The sequence below is a fragment of the Tachysurus vachellii genome, chromosome 24 (genome assembly GCF_030014155.1).
Source record: "Tachysurus vachellii isolate PV-2020 chromosome 24, HZAU_Pvac_v1, whole genome shotgun sequence".
Classification (NCBI taxonomy): domain Eukaryota; kingdom Metazoa; phylum Chordata; class Actinopteri; order Siluriformes; family Bagridae; genus Tachysurus; species Tachysurus vachellii.
Window position 1 is genome coordinate 5,071,625 of NC_083483.1, and position 18,064 is coordinate 5,089,688.

The 18,064-nt window shown below is 43.3% G+C and overlaps 1 protein-coding gene across 1 annotated transcript; it reads left to right on the forward strand.

Moving 5' to 3' along the window:
* The first annotated feature begins 4,544 nt into the window (after positions 1 to 4,544).
* On the forward strand, positions 4,545 to 18,006 carry LOC132839667 (protein downstream neighbor of son homolog). Its single transcript, XM_060860773.1, has 10 exons — positions 4,545 to 5,070; positions 5,502 to 5,588; positions 7,098 to 7,301; positions 9,203 to 9,381; positions 14,135 to 14,313; positions 14,676 to 14,769; positions 14,863 to 15,003; positions 15,234 to 15,432; positions 16,320 to 16,535; positions 17,137 to 18,006. The coding sequence occupies exons 1-10, from the start codon at positions 4,699 to 4,701 to the stop codon at positions 17,272 to 17,274; spliced, it is 1,809 nt and encodes a 602-aa protein (XP_060716756.1). The 5' UTR covers positions 4,545 to 4,698; the 3' UTR covers positions 17,275 to 18,006.
* Positions 18,007 to 18,064: the final 58 nt, after the last annotated feature.

The following is an 18,064-nucleotide window of genomic DNA, read 5'->3' on the forward strand; positions in this document are numbered from 1 at the left end:
CACACCATTCATCAAGTGGACGCTTCTTTCCCGCATCAGCACTGACAGCCAACAGAATCAATAGACAGGGCAGTAACCTCTGCAAACTCGTCTGCCTCAACAATTCCTGTCTCCTGTCATTTCAGCCGGGTTCCGCTTGCTGATTTCACCCCATGATTAATCACACATGATAATGGTAAACAGCGGGAAATTAACTGTGGTCAGAGGCAGAAAGCTTCCATTAATCTAAACACATGACACTGAAGGAGTGGGTTAGAAGATGAGGGAACTTATTAAAAAGAAGTCACCAGACGAGTCAAATTCATGTCCCACTTATCAAGTAATATGCAATATTAATTTCCAGCATGCAGGATAATACAACGTGAGAAGCATGGACCCACCAAAGATGTATTCTAGAGATCAGAAAATTGCCTTTTTTGTATAGAATTAACAGTACGGCCAATATGGTTTGATTCGATTCAATTCTATAAATCAATATAATTACCAATGGGTATTGTCTCAAAGCAACTTTACAGAAGTAGAAATATTCAGAATAAAAATTATGATTTAAATTTTTTTCATTTAAATTCATCCCTAATGAGAAAGGCTGAGTTAACCGTGTTGAGGACAAACTCCCTGAAACGATATGAGAAAGAAACCTTGAGAGGAACCAAACCCTAAAGGGTACCTCATCCTCAACTGGGTGAAAGCGGAGTGTGTGATTATAAATAATTTAATTTCCTTTTCTTAATGGAAATAATGTTCTAATTTGTTCCATGTGTGCATATTAATATAATATAATATAATATAATATAATATAATATAATATAATATAATATAATATAATATAATATAATATATACTGGATCGGTCGAGGCTCGTGTTAACAACGACCGCCATTGGTGCCGTTGACCTACAGAGAGAAGAGGAAAGGTAAGAGTGTAGGACTGAGAATGGGAACTCTGAATGTTGGTACTATGACAGGGAAAGGTAGAGAGCTGGCTGATATGATGGAGAGAAGGAAGGTGGATATACTGTGTGTACAGGAGACCAAGTGGAAGGGTAGCAAGGCTCGTAGTATAGGAGCAGGATTCAAGCTGTTTTATTATGGTGTGGATAGTAAGAGAAATGGGGTAGGTGTGGTCCTGAAGGAGGAGTTTGTGAGGAATGTTCTGGAGGTGAAGAGAGTGTCAGACAGGGTGATGAGTCTGAAGTTAGAGATTGAAGGGGTGATGTTGAATGTTGTTAGTGGTTATGCCCCACAGGTAGGTTGTGAGTTAGAGGAGAAAGAGAGATTCTGGTGTGAATTCGATGAGGTGATGGAGAGTATTCCCACGGGTGAGAGAGTGGTGATAGGAGCGGATTTTAATGGACATGTTGGTGAGGAGGTGATGGGCAAGTTTGGAGTTAAGGAAAGGAACCTTGAAGGACAGATGGTAGTAGACTTTGCTAAGAGGATGGACATGGCTGTGGTTAACACGTATTTTCAGAAGAGGGAGGAACATAGAGTGACTTACAAGAGTGGAGGTAGGAGAACACAGGTAGACTACATCCTTTGTAGAAGAGGCAATCTGAAAGAGATTAGTGACTGTAAAGTGGTAGTGGGAGAGAGTGTAGCCAGACAGCATAGGATGGTGGTGTGTAGGATGACTCTGATGGTCTGTAAGAGGAAGAGGTCAAAGATAGAGAAGAAAACCAAGTGGTGGAAGCTGAAAAAGGAGGAATGTTGTGAGGATTTTAGACAGAAGTTGAGGCAGGCTCTGGGTGGTCAGGTAGTGCTGCCGGATGACTGGGAAACTACAGCAGAAGTGATCAGGGAGACAGGGAGAAAGGTGCTGGGTGTGTCATCTGGAAGGAGGAAAGAAGATAAGAAGACTTGGTGGTGGAATGAGGACGTTCAGGATAGTATACAGAGGAAGAGATTAGCCAAGAAGAAGTGGGATATGGACAGGACTGAAGAGAATAGACAGGAATACAAGGAGTTACAGCGCAGAGTGAAGAGGGAGGTGTCTAAGGCCAAGCAGAAGGCATATGATGAGTTGTACACTAGGTTAGACACTAGAGAAGGAGAGAAGGACTTGTACAGGTTAGCTAGGCAGAGGGATTGAGATGGGAAGGATGTGCAGCAAGTTAGAATTATTAAGGATAGAGATGGAAGGGTGCTCACAAGTGAGTACAGTGTACAGAGGAGATGGAAGGAATACTTTGAGGAGCTGATGAATGAGGGAAATCAGAGGGAAAAAAGAGTAGAAGGGGTGAACTCTGTGGAACAGGAAGTAGATAAGATTAGAAAGGATGAAGTCAGGAAGGCTTTGAAGAGGATGAAAAGTGGAAAGGCAGTTGGTCCTGACGACATCCCGGTAGAGGTCTGGAAGTGTCTAGGAGAGGCAGCAGTGGAATTTTTAACTAGTTTGTTCAACAGGGTTTTAGAGAGTGAGAGGATGCCTGAGGAATGGAGAAGGAGTGTGTTAGTGCCGATCTTTAAGAATAAGGGTGACGTGCAGAGCTGCAGCAACTATAGGGGGATAAAGTTGATGAGCCATACAATGAAGCTGTGGGAAAGAGTAGTGGAAGCTAGGTTAAGGAAGGTGGTGGAAATTTGTGAGCAGCAGTATGGCTTCATGCCCAGAAAGAGCACAACAGATGCAATTTTTGCTCTGAGAATGTTGATGGAGAAGTATAGGGATGGTCAGAGGGAGTTGCACTGTGTGTTTGTAGACTTAGAGAAAGCGTATGACAGGGTGCCAAGAGAAGAGCTGTGGTACTGTATGAGGAAGTCAGGAGTAGCAGAGAAGTATGTCAGAGTGGTGCAGGACATGTATGAGAGGAGCAGGACAGTGGTGAGGTGTGCTGTAGGTCAGACAGAGGAGTTTACAGTGGAGGTGGGACTGCATCAGGGATCGGCTCTGAGCCCCTTCCTGTTTGCTATAGTGATGGACCAGTTGTCAGAGGAGGTCAGACAGGAGTCTCCTTGAACGATGATGTTTGCAGATGACATTGTGATCTGTAGTGAGAGCAGGGAGCAGGTGGAGGAAAACCTGGAGAGGTGGAGGTTTGCACTGGAGAGAAGAGGAATGAAAGTCAGTCGTAGTAAGACTGAGTACATGTGTGTGAATGAAAGGGAGGGAAGTGGAACAGTAAGGTTACAGGGTGAAGAGGTGAATAAGGTACAGGAGTTTAAGTACTTCGGGTCGACAGTCCAGAGTAATGGAGAGAGTGGGAAAGAAGTAAAGAAGCGAGTGCAGGCAGGTTGGAGTGGGTGGAGAAAGGTGTCAGGAGTTCTGTGTGATAGGAAAATATCAGCAAGAATCAAGGGGAAGGTGTACAGGACAGTGGTGAGACTGGCCATGCTATATGGTTTAGAGACAGTGTCACTGAAGAAGAGACAGGAGTCAGAGCTTGAGGTAGCCGAGCTGAAGATGTTGAGGTTCCCTTTGGGAGTGACAAGTTTGGACAGGATTAGGAACGAGTACATCAGAGGGACAGCCCATGTTGGACGTTTGGGGGACAAAGTTAGGGAGGGCAGATTAAGATGGTTTGGACATGTTCAGAGGAGGGAGAGTGAGTATATTGGTAGGAGAATGTTGGACATGGAGCTGCCAGGCAGGAGGCAAAGAGGAAGGACAAAGAGGAGGTATATGGATGTAATTAATGAGGATATGAAGCTAGTGGGTGCAAGTGTTGAGGATGCAGAAGATAGGGTTAGGTGGAGAGAGATGATTCGCTGTGGCGACCCCTGAAGGGAAAAGCTGAAAGAATAATATAATATAATATAATATAATATAATATAATATAATATAATATAATATAATATAATAGCAGGTAGCTGTCTCACAAGGTCTTCAGTTTCACATTCTCCAATTTACATTAATTGGCCCAGGTGTGAATGTGTGTGTGTGTGTGTGTGTGTGTGTGTGTGTGTGTGTGTGTGTGTGTGTACAGCGATCAGTGATGGTCTGGTGTCCCATTTATGATGTATTCCTGAAGCACACCCAGTGGTCCTCAGACCTCCAGTGCTGTAGTTGGGGTTCATGTTGCACGGCCGTGACCACAGTTTGCATGTTCAGTTTCCTCCCCAGTCTAAAGACATGCATTTGTAGTCTGATTACCATCTCTAATTTGCCCATAGTGTGTTATTAGGTGTGTGAGTGTGTGTGATTTTGCCCTGTGATGGGTTTGACACCCTGTTCATGGTATGTCCTGCCTTGTGCCCCATGATCTCTGTGCTCATGCGCCTGTGTAAAAATAGACAGATGTATATTAAAGAAACAGAAATATATTAAAGCATAATTATTTTAATTAATTACTTTAATTACAGTTACAATGTGGGCCTTTAATCATTAAATATGCTCGATAATAAATTATTATTATATAAACATATTTTAAACAATAAACGATTGTAGTAATAATATCAAACGACCCTTTTCCGTGTTCTAGTTCGTAATTTGCGAGACTTTTATTGTGCATCAGAAGAGACTTTGCGTTTGTCACGAAAAAAAAAAACCTAAATAAATAAAAGCAACACCAACCGGATGTTTACGCAGCCTTTACGCAGCGTTTGGTGAAATCTGCGCAAAACGAACGCATCCTCAGTAGTGTTCACGTCACGCGGGAAATTCAGAATCTGAACACAAGAGTCGGAGCGCGCGCGCCTTCATCTGCATCTCCGTGTGTGTTGAGTCTCTGTGTTTATCCGTTATTATAAAGACTAAAGCAGACATGAGCGATCACAGCTGTTACTCCCCGAGCTTTAAGAAGCCGTGTGATGTCCTTCGTATGAGGAGGAAGCGGAGCGCGGCGGTGATCCGGGGCGCTGCGGCGGCGTCCCGCGGCTCAGATGGAGCTGAAATCCGGCCTTTCGCTCCTGGGCCGCGGCTCAACACTCACAGTCCAGCAGCCGGCGGATTAAAGCGCAGAAACCCGTTCGCCAACATCGAAAACACCTACAACAGCCCGAAGAAGAGAAACTGCTCAGGAAACACAGCGGAGAGCAAACAGCTGTTTAGCGCTTTGTGTGAGGAGGAAAAGCAGCGGAATGCTAACAGTTTAGCGGCTCTGAGAGAAAACAGCCTCCAAACCGTCCGTACAAAGGTACAATATCACTACATTATCACCTGTGGGTTTGTTTATAAACTCTACACACATCTACAGCAACAAGAGTCAATATAAAGTGTCTCTTTAATATTGTGGTGTTAAATTAACACCGAGATGCAAAACGACATGCTTGTAAACTTCAAGTAAACAAATGAGTTGTTTTCTGTTTATAACGATTTCATTTCCTGAATTAAAATGTGCGACAATTTTGTATATAATCTTTTCTCAAGACACTAAATTATAAAGATAAAACATTGTTGTCTTTAGACGTTTCTCCATAATACTTAATAACTAATGTTTTAATAATAGCAATGTTTCTGTTTAATAGTTAAAATCCTTTAAAGTTGAGAAAAAAGTCTTGTTTTCTTGTTTATTTTCATGTTATTGTTATTGATTAAATGTCCATTATTTCTCATGTTTTTTCCTAGTCAGAGGAACCGGTTTGTTTTTCTGAAGATCAGTCGTTATTTGATGAGGATGTATTTGAGTCTGAAAAAGAGACTCTTGTCCTGAAGGTGTGTAAAACTGGGTCATTTTTACATCACCTCAGATCACTTTACATCACCTCAGATCACTTTACATCACCTCAGATCACTTTAGATCACTTTACATCACCTCAGATAACTTTAGATCACTTTACATCACCTCAGATAACTTTAGATCACTTTACATCACCTTAGATAACTTTAGATCACTTTACATCACCTCAGATAACTTTAGATCACTTTACATCACCTCAGATAACTTTAGATCACTTTACATCACCTCAGATAACTTTAGATCACTTTACATCACCTCAGATAACTTTAGATCACTTTACATCACCTCAGATAACTTTAGATCACTTTACATCACCTTAGATAACTTTAGATCACTTTACATCACCTCAGATAACTTTAGATCACTTTACATCACCTCAGATAACTTTAGATCACTTTACATCACCTCAGATCACTTTACATCACCTTAGATAACTTTAGATCACTTTACATCACCTCAGATAACTTTAGATCACTTTACATCACCTCGGATAACTTTAGATCACTTTACATCACCTCAGATCACTTTACATCACCTCAGATAACTTTAGATCACTTTACATCACCTCGGATAACTTTAGATCACTTTACATCACCTCGGATAACTTTAGATCACTTTACATCACCTCAGATAACTTTAGATCACTTTACATCACCTCAGATAACTTTACATCACCTCAGATCACTTTACATCACCTCAGATCACTTTACATCACCTCAGACCTCCTTAGATCACTTTACATCACCTAAGATCACCTCACATCACCTCAGATGACCTCAGATCTCTTTAGATGACCTCAGATCTCTTTAGATGACCTCAGATCTCTTTAGATCACCTCAGATCACTTTAGATCACCTCAGATCACTTTAGATCACCTCAGATCACTTTAGATCACCTCAGATCACTTTAGATCTTTAAAGGTTGTATTCAGGCTTTGTGTGAGTCAAAGCATTATGTTGTTTGCATGATGTGTTCAAAACTGTTGTGAAATATGTCCAGGCTTGTTACTACCACAAATCAGTTATTTCATGAAATGTACATAGAGAACTTTATTTTTCTCTATTTAGGCATTATTTTAGAACTTGTATTGTACTGCATCAGTAGACACCCTTATACAGAGAGACTTGCATTTTTATCTCATTTTATACAACTGAGCAATTGGGAGTTAAGGGTCTTGATCAGTGAACTCACAACCATCTGATTGGTAGACCAATACCTTCACCATAAGGCTACCACATCCAACATTGTTGGATTGTGAATTGCTCAAAAGTGAATCAGAATCTCTACAGTCACATTTCATTTCCTTTTCACCACAAATGACTCGCAGCACTTTTGTTCCCTAATCACTCTCATTTTAGACCTTTTTTCTTTTCATTGGCTCTAGAAATTCTCCACACTTTGCTCAAGAGTTTGCTGAGCATTTGATATATTGATGGATCCTTGTTTTAGATATAATAGGTCTGGCCTTTGTTCACTGTTATTAGAGTCCAGGGGCTCCTGATCTTCGCAGTGAATCCCATCCAGAAGTGTGTAGAGAATATCCAGCAGACTGGAGCCTGAAGACCCGAGTGCTCGTCACCTCTCCGCAGTCCTTCTCCTGGGCTGAGCATCTAAAAGCTCAAGAGGAAGCGCAGGGCCTGAGCTTACACTGCAGGGCAGAGTACACTCCTCTTCCACACAGTATCCAGGTAATTCATGTATGACTGAACAAACAAATCTGATGTTATAATTATAATAAACATATAGCAGAAGGACTCCGTCCAGGGTGTTTCCTGCCTTGATGCCCAATGATGCCTGAGATAGGCACAGGCTCCCCGTGACCCGAGGTAGTTCGGATAAGCGGTAGAAGATGAATGAATGAATGAATGAATGAATATAGCAGAAGGTAGCGAAATGAATAAAAGTGTATGTCATGTTTGTTAAAACCACAAAAACATGATATAACATTGAACTTCCTGAAATAATCTTTGAGCATGGTTTGCTCACCAGACCTGCCCACATTTGTCTAATTTTTTTAAAGAACTCTTAGTTCACTGCTATGAATTAGCACTCAAGTCTTCTTTTTCCTTCTCTAATAAAAAACATCAGATGATCCAGTCGACATTTCGGTGTATTATGAATGACAGTTGCACATCCGCCTCCTATATGAACTGACCCCTTGAAGCCCCGTGGCTTTCCCCAGCTCACCTCGGTAATTGTTCAGCTGGATTCATCATCACATCTCGTCTCTCCCAAGTTCGGTAACGATTAATAGAGAATGTTTTTAATTTCTTAATCTAAATCAGTCTATCAGTACAGGTTCGACTTTGATTACATCAGACTAGTTAACATGAGTTGTGCTGTTTTCTCCTTCAGACTTGCTCAATACGTTTAATCTAAACTACGGACAGTTTCACTTAATGCCATGTTCAAATTTAATTGCTTAGCGCTTTTAACAATGGACATCCTCTCAAAGCAGCTTTACAGAGACAATGGGTTAATATAAAGATTAATAGAATACAGAAATTCAAGATAACATGAGATATATTTAAATGTGCTTGTATTTATCCCCAATGAGCAAGTCTGAGGTGACTCAGGTGACTGTGGTGAGGAAAAAACTCCCTTAGATGGTAAAGGAAGAAACCTTGAGAGGAACCAGACACAAAGGGGAACCTCATCCTCATGTGGGTGACACTGGAGGGTGTGATTATAAATATACAGTCTGATAAATGTTGTGTTGATGAGGAGATTGTTGACCTTAAAGATCACATGTACTTGGCATCTCCTTTTAGTATGTCCGAATATTCACCTTTGCCTCCCTCAAAATTAGTGGATTTATTTATTGATTTTAATAATGTAGCTTGTCTTTCTATCTGATTTTTTCCATCTACATTTGTTATTAAACAGCAATGTAATGAAAAATAAAACAGATTGTATATGTAGATCAGGAGATTTTGTAATCACAAATTTCTAGCTTTGTTTTTAATTTTATTTTCTATACACCATCTGTAATCAGTCATCTTTAACCCAGAATCAAGACCATATCTGCTGCTTCAGCTATTTCTGAGCAGTCAGTGAAGGGGACATAAGGGACATTGTTCCCTGTTGGTGGAATTTATGAAAGCTGATTTTAATGATGCGTCTCTACATAAATGACTGTGTAGAGAAGGAAAGACATTTGTTGTTTTATGTTGTTGTGCTCTATGTGCTGCAGCAGGACTTTAACTGTCCTCTCAACACATAAAGCTATGTGATCTCACATTACATGCAGGATTATATATGGTACTGTTAATTACATGTTTGCCATCATCTCACCGAAATGCTTCATTTCAACTATAGATGATTGTTTAAAAATTTTTTAAAAATAAAGTGTATTAAAAGTATTGATTGCAAAGCAGAGCTGCTGTCAGGTCTGGTTAAAGCTGACCGTATTAATCCAGCTCGTTTGGAGCAGATGTGACCTGTATAACATTTTAGAAAGACATACAGAGAGACATTTTATCTACACTGGGGTCACAGTCACTGATGCTCACTTTGGTGTGCAGTTTGGAAGCTGGTGCAGAAATTGACCTGCGTTAACTCCTACTGTGTTTGAATATTTTCCCCTCAGGACCCTCGCAGCTGTGCAGAGCTCCGCTGTGGTTTCCAGCAGTGTCTGCAGTACTGGCAGCATCCTTCACTGCCGTGGCTCTCTCTGTTCCCCAGGATCGGTGCCAATCGAAGTTTTTCTGGCAAAAGTACACCATGGGCACAAGATACTGCCTTACAGCAGTGCATGATGAGTGAATGGTCAGTGAGGGAGATGTGAGGGAGGCGTGTGTGTGTTTGTGCGAGTGTGTTTGTGAGTGAGAGAGAGAGAGTGTGTGTGTGTCTCTGTCTGTGTGTCTCTGTCTGTGTGTCTCTGTCTGTGTGTCTCTGTCTGTGTGTCTCTGTCTGTGTGTCTCTGTCTGTGTGTCTCTGTCTGTGTGTCTCTGTCTGTGTGTCTCTGTCTGTGTGTCTCTGTCTGTGTGTCTCTGTCTGTGTGTCTCTGTGTGCGCGAGCGAGAGTGTGTGTGTGTGTCTCTGTCTGTGAGTGTGTGTGTCTCTGTCTGTGAGTGTGTGTGTCTGTCTGTGAGTGTGTGTGTCTGTCTGTGAGTGTGTGTGTCTGTCTGTGAGTGTGTGTGTCTGTCTGTGAGTGTGTGTGTCTGTCTGTGAGTGTGTGTGTCTGTCTGTGAGTGTGTGTGTCTGTCTGTGAGTGTGTGTGTCTGTCTGTGAGTGTGTGTGTCTGTCTGTGAGTGTGTGTGTCTGTCTGTGAGTGTGTGTGTCTGTCTGTGAGTGTGTGTGTCTGTCTGTGAGTGTGTGTGTCTGTCTGTGAGTGTGTGTGTCTGTCTGTGAGTGTGTGTGTCTGTCTGTGAGTGTGTGTGTCTGTCTGTGAGTGTGTGTGTCTGTCTGTGAGTGTGTGTGTCTGTCTGTGAGTGTGTGTGTCTGTCTGTGAGTGTGTGTGTGTCTGTCTGTGAGTGTGTGTGTGTCTGTCTGTGAGTGTGTGTGTGTCTGTCTGTGAGTGTGTGTGTGTCTGTCTGTGAGTGTGTGTGTGTCTGTCTGTGAGTGTGTGTGTGTCTGTCTGTGAGTGTGTGTGTGTCTGTCTGTGAGTGTGTGTGTGTCTGTCTGTGAGTGTGTGTGTGTCTGTCTGTGAGTGTGTGTGTGTCTGTCTGTGAGTGTGTGTGTGTCTGTCTGTGAGTGTGTGTGTGTCTGTCTGTGAGTGTGTGTGTGTCTGTCTGTGAGTGTGTGTGTGTCTGTCTGTGAGTGTGTGTGTGTCTGTCTGTGAGTGTGTGTGTGTCTGTCTGTGAGTGTGTGTGTGTCTGTCTGTGAGTGTGTGTGTGTCTGTCTGTGAGTGTGTGTGTGTCTGTCTGTGAGTGTGTGTGTGTCTGTCTGTGAGTGTGTGTGTGTCTGTCTGTGAGTGTGTGTGTGTCTGTCTGTGAGTGTGTGTGTGTCTGTCTGTGAGTGTGTGTGTGTCTGTCTGTGAGTGTGTGTGTGTCTGTCTGTGAGTGTGTGTGTGTCTGTCTGTGAGTGTGTGTGTGTCTGTCTGTGAGTGTGTGTGTGTCTGTCTGTGAGTGTGTGTGTGTCTGTCTGTCTGTCTGTGAGTGTGTGTGTGTCTGTCTGTGAGTGTGTGTGTGTCTGTCTGTGAGTGTGTGTGTGTCTGTCTGTGAGTGTGTGTGTCTGTCTGTGAGTGTGTGTCTGTCTGTCTGTCTGTCTGTGAGTGTGTGTGTGTCTGTCTGTCTGTCTGTGAGTGTGTGTGTGTCTGTCTGTGAGTGTGTGTGTCTGTCTGTGAGTGTGTGTGTCTGTCTGTGAGTGTGTGTGTGTCTGTCTGTGAGTGTGTGTGTGTCTGTCTGTGAGTGTGTGTGTGTCTGTCTGTGAGTGTGTGTGTGTCTGTCTGTGAGTGTGTGTGTGTCTGTCTGTGAGTGTGTGTCTGTCTGTCTGTGAGTGTGTGTGTGTCTGTCTGTGAGTGTGAGTGTGTGTCTGTCTGTCTGTCTGTGAGTGTGTGTCTGTCTGTCTGTCTGTCTGTGAGTGTGTGTGTGTCTGTCTGTCTGTCTGTGAGTGTGTGTGTGTCTGTCTGTCTGTCTGTGAGTGTGTGTGTGTCTGTCTGTCTGTCTGTGAGTGTGTGTGTGTCTGTCTGTCTGTCTGTGAGTGTGTGTGTGTCTGTCTGTCTGTCTGTGAGTGTGTGTGTGTCTGTCTGTCTGTCTGTGAGTGTGTGTGTGTCTGTCTGTCTGTCTGTGAGTGTGTGTGTGTCTGTCTGTCTGTCTGTGAGTGTGTGTGTGTCTGTCTGTCTGTCTGTGAGTGTGTGTGTGTCTGTCTGTCTGTCTGTGAGTGTGTGTGTGTCTGTCTGTCTGTCTGTGAGTGTGTGTGTGTCTGTCTGTCTGTCTGTGAGTGTGTGTGTGTCTGTCTGTCTGTCTGTGAGTGTGTGTGTGTCTGTCTGTCTGTCTGTGAGTGTGTGTGTGTCTGTCTGTCTGTCTGTGAGTGTGTGTGTGTCTGTCTGTCTGTCTGTGAGTGTGTGTGTGTCTGTCTGTCTGTCTGTGAGTGTGTGTGTGTCTGTCTGTCTGTCTGTGAGTGTGTGTGTGTCTGTCTGTCTGTCTGTGAGTGTGTGTGTGTCTGTCTGTCTGTCTGTGAGTGTGTGTGTGTCTGTCTGTCTGTCTGTGAGTGTGTGTGTGTCTGTCTGTCTGTCTGTGAGTGTGTGTGTGTCTGTCTGTCTGTCTGTGAGTGTGTGTGTGTCTGTCTGTCTGTCTGTGAGTGTGTGTGTGTCTGTCTGTCTGTCTGTGAGTGTGTGTGTGTCTGTCTGTGAGTGTGTGTGTGTCTGTCTGTCTGTCTGTGAGTGTGTGTGTGTCTGTCTGTCTGTCTGTGAGTGTGTGTGTGTCTGTCTGTCTGTCTGTGAGTGTGTGTGTGTCTGTCTGTCTGTCTGTGAGTGTGTGTGTGTCTGTCTGTCTGTCTGTGAGTGTGTGTGTGTCTGTCTGTCTGTCTGTGAGTGTGTGTGTGTCTGTCTGTCTGTCTGTGAGTGTGTGTGTGTCTGTCTGTCTGTCTGTGAGTGTGTGTGTGTCTGTCTGTCTGTCTGTGAGTGTGTGTGTGTCTGTCTGTCTGTCTGTGAGTGTGTGTGTGTCTGTCTGTCTGTCTGTGAGTGTGTGTGTGTCTGTCTGTCTGTCTGTGAGTGTGTGTGTGTCTGTCTGTCTGTCTGTGAGTGTGTGTGTGTCTGTCTGTCTGTCTGTGAGTGTGTGTGTGTCTGTCTGTCTGTCTGTGAGTGTGTGTGTGTCTGTCTGTCTGTCTGTGAGTGTGTGTGTGTCTGTCTGTCTGTCTGTGAGTGTGTGTGTGTCTGTCTGTCTGTCTGTGAGTGTGTGTGTGTCTGTCTGTCTGTCTGTGAGTGTGTGTGTGTCTGTCTGTCTGTCTGTGAGTGTGTGTGTGTCTGTCTGTCTGTCTGTGAGTGTGTGTGTGTCTGTCTGTCTGTCTGTGAGTGTGTGTGTGTCTGTCTGTCTGTCTGTGAGTGTGTGTGTGTCTGTCTGTCTGTCTGTGAGTGTGTGTGTGTCTGTCTGTCTGTCTGTGAGTGTGTGTGTGTCTGTCTGTCTGTCTGTGAGTGTGTGTGTGTCTGTCTGTCTGTCTGTGAGTGTGTGTGTGTCTGTCTGTCTGTGAGTGTGTGTCTGTCTGTCTGTCTGTCTGTCTGTGAGTGTGTGTCTGTCTGTCTGTCTGTCTGTCTGTGAGTGTGTGTCTGTCTGTCTGTCTGTCTGTCTGTGAGTGTGTGTCTGTCTGTCTGTCTGTCTGTCTGTGAGTGTGTGTCTGTCTGTCTGTCTGTCTGTCTGTGAGTGTGTGTGTGTCTGTCTGTCTGTCTGTGAGTGTGTGTGTGTCTGTCTGTCTGTCTGTGAGTGTGTGTGTGTCTGTCTGTCTGTCTGTGAGTGTGTGTGTGTCTGTCTGTCTGTCTGTGAGTGTGTGTGTGTCTGTCTGTCTGTCTGTGAGTGTGTGTGTGTCTGTCTGTCTGTCTGTGAGTGTGTGTGTGTCTGTCTGTCTGTCTGTGAGTGTGTGTGTGTCTGTCTGTCTGTCTGTGAGTGTGTGTGTGTCTGTCTGTCTGTCTGTGAGTGTGTGTCTGTCTGTCTGTCTGTCTGTGAGTGTGTGTCTGTCTGTCTGTCTGTGAGTGTGTGTGTGTCTGTGAGTGTGTCTGTCTGTCTGTGTGCCTCTGTCTGTGTGCCTCTGTCTGTGTGCCTCTGTCTGTGTGCCTCTGTCTGTGTGCCTCTGTCTGTGTGCCTCTGTCTGTGTGTGTGTGTGTCTGTCTGTGAGTGTGTGTGTCTGTCTGTGAGTGTGTCTGTCTGTGAGTGTGTGTGTCTGTCTGTGAGTGTGTGTGTCTGTCTGTGTGTGTGTCTGTCTGAGTGTGTGTGTCTCTGTCTGAGTGTGTGTGTCTCTGTCTGTGAGTGTGTGTCTCTGTCTGTGAGTGTGTGTCTCTGTCTGTGAGTGTGTGTCTCTGTCTGTCTCTGTCTGTCTGTGAGTGTGTGTCTCTGTCTGTCTCTGTCTGTCTGTGAGTGTGTGTCTCTGTCTGTCTCTGTCTGTGGGTGTGTGTGTGTGTCTCTGTCTGTGGGTGTGTGTGTGTGTCTCTGTCTGTGGGTGTGTGTGTGTGTCTCTGTCTGTGGGGGTGTGTGTGTGTGTCTCTGTCTGTGGGTGTGTGTGTGTGTGTGTGTCTCTGTCTGTGGGTGTGTGTGTGTGTCTCTGTCTGGGTGTGTGTGTGTGTCTCTGTCTGTGGGTGTGTGTGTGTGTGTGTGTCTCTATCTGTGGGTGTGTGTGTGTGTGTCTCTGTCTGTGGGTGTGTGTGTGTGTGTGTGTCTCTGTCTGTGGGTGTGTGTGTGTGTGTGTGTCTCTGTCTGTGGGTGTGTGTGTCTCTGTCTGTGGGTGTGTGTGTCTGTCTGTGGGTGTGTGTGTGTGTCTGTCTGTGAGTGTGTGTGTGTCTTTGTGCTCTAATGTGTGTTAAGGTGTCATTAATAAGGAATTGTTTCTCTCTTCTGTTTAGTTGCTGGTGTTAATGTGTGTTTATTTTACAGGTCTGTGAGCTTGACGTCACTGTACAGTCTCCTAAAGGCCAGACTCTGTCCATACTTTTACCTTTGTTCCTACCAGTTCACTGTGCTGTTCAGAGCAGCAGGACTGAGTGGAGCTAAAGGCATCACTGCACTGCTCTCACCAACCACCAGGGGTCTGCGGGAAGCCATGAAAGCTGAGGGTAAAATGCCACTGCTTTAAATGTTAAACGCTCTCACACACGTAAACGTTTCAGTAAACACAGAGCTTCTTGTTACAAACCTATTGCACCTGAGACTGAAACGGTGCTGATGGTGCAGGTCATAACGAAAGAATGGGGTTTGTTCCTACTCTGTCAGTGAACTTACAGCTTCATTAAAACTTAGACAGGATGCAGTGACCCCTAGCAGGTCCTTTGTGTAAACATATTTATTCAGTTATTCCTACAGGAAATAATGCTCAGAGTTTGACAAGATAAAAGTTAATGACTTTTTAAGGATTTTAAGGATAATGTCCTTTTTTACATCAGCATTTCATGCCTGGATTGTCTGGGTTTTCTTGTAGGGATAGAGTTCTCACTCCCTCTACTGGAAGAGAGAAGGAAGAGCAAAGAGAACGGCTCTGCACTGACTGAAGGAGATGAACACTGCAGTACCTTGTGAGTAATAAGCTGCAGTGGTGTTTTATTTGAAAAGCTCAGCTGTGACTAGCTTCTTTAGCTTCATCCCTTAGCCATCTTTTTTTGTTTCAGGACATCCGAGTTTAGTGATAAGGAAGAGGAGCAGGAGGAAGAGGAGGAGGAAGAGGATGATGATGATGAATGTTTCTCCTGGCTGAAAGAGATGGGGGTACAAGATAAGATCAAGAAGCCTGATGCCATCTCAATCAAGCTGTATGTTAAGCTTTTTCTCTTTCTTTTAGCTTTTCTGTTGGTCTGACCGCCACATCTCGCTTTGTAATTTTCTGCCACTGAAGCCACCAAAGCAACATTTTTTTAAGTCTTACTCTTCAAACTGTGGGTCTTTGTACTGTACATACAGAGTAAGACCACATGCCTCCATTCTTTTTACACAATGTTGTATTCTATATATATACATATACAATATATATCACTTTTGCTAGGCGGAAAGAGCACAACGAGGTACGACTGGACCACAGGCCTGAGTCTGTAGTTCTGGTGGAGGGTTCAAACTCCTTCACCTTGATCAATTTCCTCATCAACTGTAAGAGCCTGGTGGCTGCAGCCGGTCCTCAGGCAGGTTTACCCCCAACACTGCTGGCCCCAACAGCGTTCAGAGGAGCTACACTGCACACACTGAAGGTGACCAGCCAAAGTCACTGACTCCATTAAATTGTCTTTTAACAAGTTACAGCAGATATTAATAAAGTTTACAAATATTTAGTTGTATCCTGTATGACAGGGTGTCAAACTCATATTTGGCCTGTGAGATCATATCGAATGTGTATTACAGCTGGCTAGCCGCATGCTCCGCTAATACTACAAATCTCAGAATGTCTTGCCACTGTAGTGACGTGTAATGACGAACAGCAAGCGCCCCTCATTCTCTGTTGACAGTCGTTAACAACCATGCTACAGTCACATCGGGCAAGTTAACTCCACCCTCCACAAAAATGGCCAAACGAAAGATGGACAATAGGAGCTTTCAAGACAGGTGGGAGGCAGATTATCTGTTCACGAATATAAAGGACAGACCTGTTTGTCTTGTGTGCGGAGCTAACGTGTCTGTAACGAAAGAATATAACACAAGAAGACACTAGTCGAAAAGTTGGATTTTCATTGAATGAAATGATTATTTTTGGTTGTTTTGTTGTTGGTTTTGAAAAAGATCCACTTTAAAAAGGAACTTAAAATGATAGTGAGAGGCATCATTTATTTTATTTATTTAAATAAGAAATGAACACCACTGATGTGTCTCTTATTTCAAATTTAATTTCTTATGTGTTTGTAATATCAAGCTCTGGTTGTTCCAAATCCTGTGTTCAAGCAAAACTAAAATTTGTTTCCATATGAAAAAGGTTGAACATTACATATCAGTTGCAGTTAATTTTTCAATAAATATTCAGTTTGGCCCGTGACTTTATCTTAGTTTTACATTTTGGCCCACTGTGAGTTTGAGTTTGACACCCCTGCTGTATGAAACTGCGTATACGTGGTGTTTATATTTGTTGTTTGTTTCCTTTGTCCAGGCACGAAGTATAAATGTGAAGACCCAAGTGAGGACGGGTTATCAGGACGTGTGCAGTCTGGAGGTCACCGGTCCTGTAATGCCCCATGCACTACACACACTGACCCAGCTCTTGAGACCAGCCCAGAAAGGAGGCTTCTCCATGGCGCTGTACACACACGAGCCTAGCGCTGTTCTAAACGTCCCAGTCACCAGGCCGTCTGAACCTGACCAACAGGTGCGTTACACTACAGCAGTACTGCAGAGTTTTTGTCTGGATGTTCTGCTGTCTTCTGGATGTCTTATTCTCCCACACTCCGAACATTAAAGAAGGAAACGTCAACCACCAAACATACCACAGCTAATCAGTGATGGTTAGAATAAGCAGAAATAAGGGTTGTTCTATTTAATTTGTGTAACACTTTTAACAACGGACTTTGCCCGTATGATCAGACTGTTGGGTTACTGCTGACTTACAGAATACAGATTATAATACATTTGTCTTTCAGTTCATTTTATCTTTCCCTTTTTTATTTGAGATGTCTATGAGGCTGGAGTCAGTTGTGTTTAAGGGTTTTTTTTTGTTTGTTTTATCAAGTAAAGCTCCTCTTAATTTTTCAGCAGCTCAGATAGGAGCCAAATGTAACGAAGCACCAACATTCATTGAATCAGGATTCCGTTTGTTTTTTCATGTCGCCTGTTAGTTTCAGTCCCCTCGTCGTCTAGCAAACTAGATTGTAGAGTGAAATAAACATGAACATTTTTGGCAGATTAGTGACGTCTGGAAAGGTTATTTATGATTATTATGCCTCATCACTTCCCGTTGCGTCTTTGTACAGAGTAACGTGTTGGAGGAGTTGAGCCGCTGCGGTCTGCAGAAGAACACGGTGCAGCAGCTGAGCGAGCAGGCGACGCTGGGCAAGAGTGCACTCCGACACCTGGACATGAGGGACTACTCGTACAGCTGGAGGTCCTGAAGTCTCTCTACATGCCATGGACCTCCTCCAACTATGGAATGGGACGTCACAATAAATCAAACACTGCTTCTTAATTCTGAAGGTTAACTGTTTAACTTGTGTTTTTGTTTTAGTTCATTTAGCTGTTAGTACGTTTTTAACACGTGACCCTGTTTAATGGGGTTTCGTTTCACTACTCATTTGCTTAAAGGATTTGTAATTGAAGCTGTTTTTAACATCATGACTCATTTTAACATCATGCACGTAATTTAGGAAAGAATTCAGACAAAAATGTAGCTTTATACAATGAAAAATAAGGTGTGCGTTTATTTTAATCTTATTGTATATTAAATGAACTGTTGTTTTTTGTATTATGGACTACTGCATGTTTCTTGTTCAGAAATGTAACGTTAACGGTTTAGTGGATATAAATAATAACAAACTGGATGCATTTTATAAACATTTGTAGAGCAAACTGTGTTAAGGTGAGAAAAGCCTCCAGTCGTACAAGGAGTTAAAATCTCAGGTTTCTCACACTGGTGGTGTTCATGAAGCTCATGGGAAGATTTTCTAGATATACAAAGTGTACCAACTGTACAGTACAAACTACACCCATCTACATCTAGAGTCCAAATCCTGGTCAAATCATATTATTAAAGCTGACAGAGATCTGACTCCTTGTTCAGAATTCTGACCATCACCAGTCATATCCATGAATGTTATACACACAACGATGTAGAGCTGAAGTTCATGTGCAAAATAGAGTATAAAAGTCTTCAAAAAAGTCTTCTCTTCTTTTTAAAATTCTAAT

Coding starts and splice junctions, on each gene's coding strand:
- LOC132839667 (XM_060860773.1), top strand. CDS start 4,699: ATGAGCGATCACAGCTGTTACTCCCCGAGCTTTAAGAAGCCGTGTGAT. Junction 5,071..5,501: donor TCCAAACCGTCCGTACAAAG/GTACAATATCAC, acceptor GTTTTTTCCTAG/TCAGAGGAACCGGTTTGTTT. Junction 14,314..14,675: donor GGAAGCCATGAAAGCTGAGG/GTAAAATGCCAC, acceptor GTTTTCTTGTAG/GGATAGAGTTCTCACTCCCT.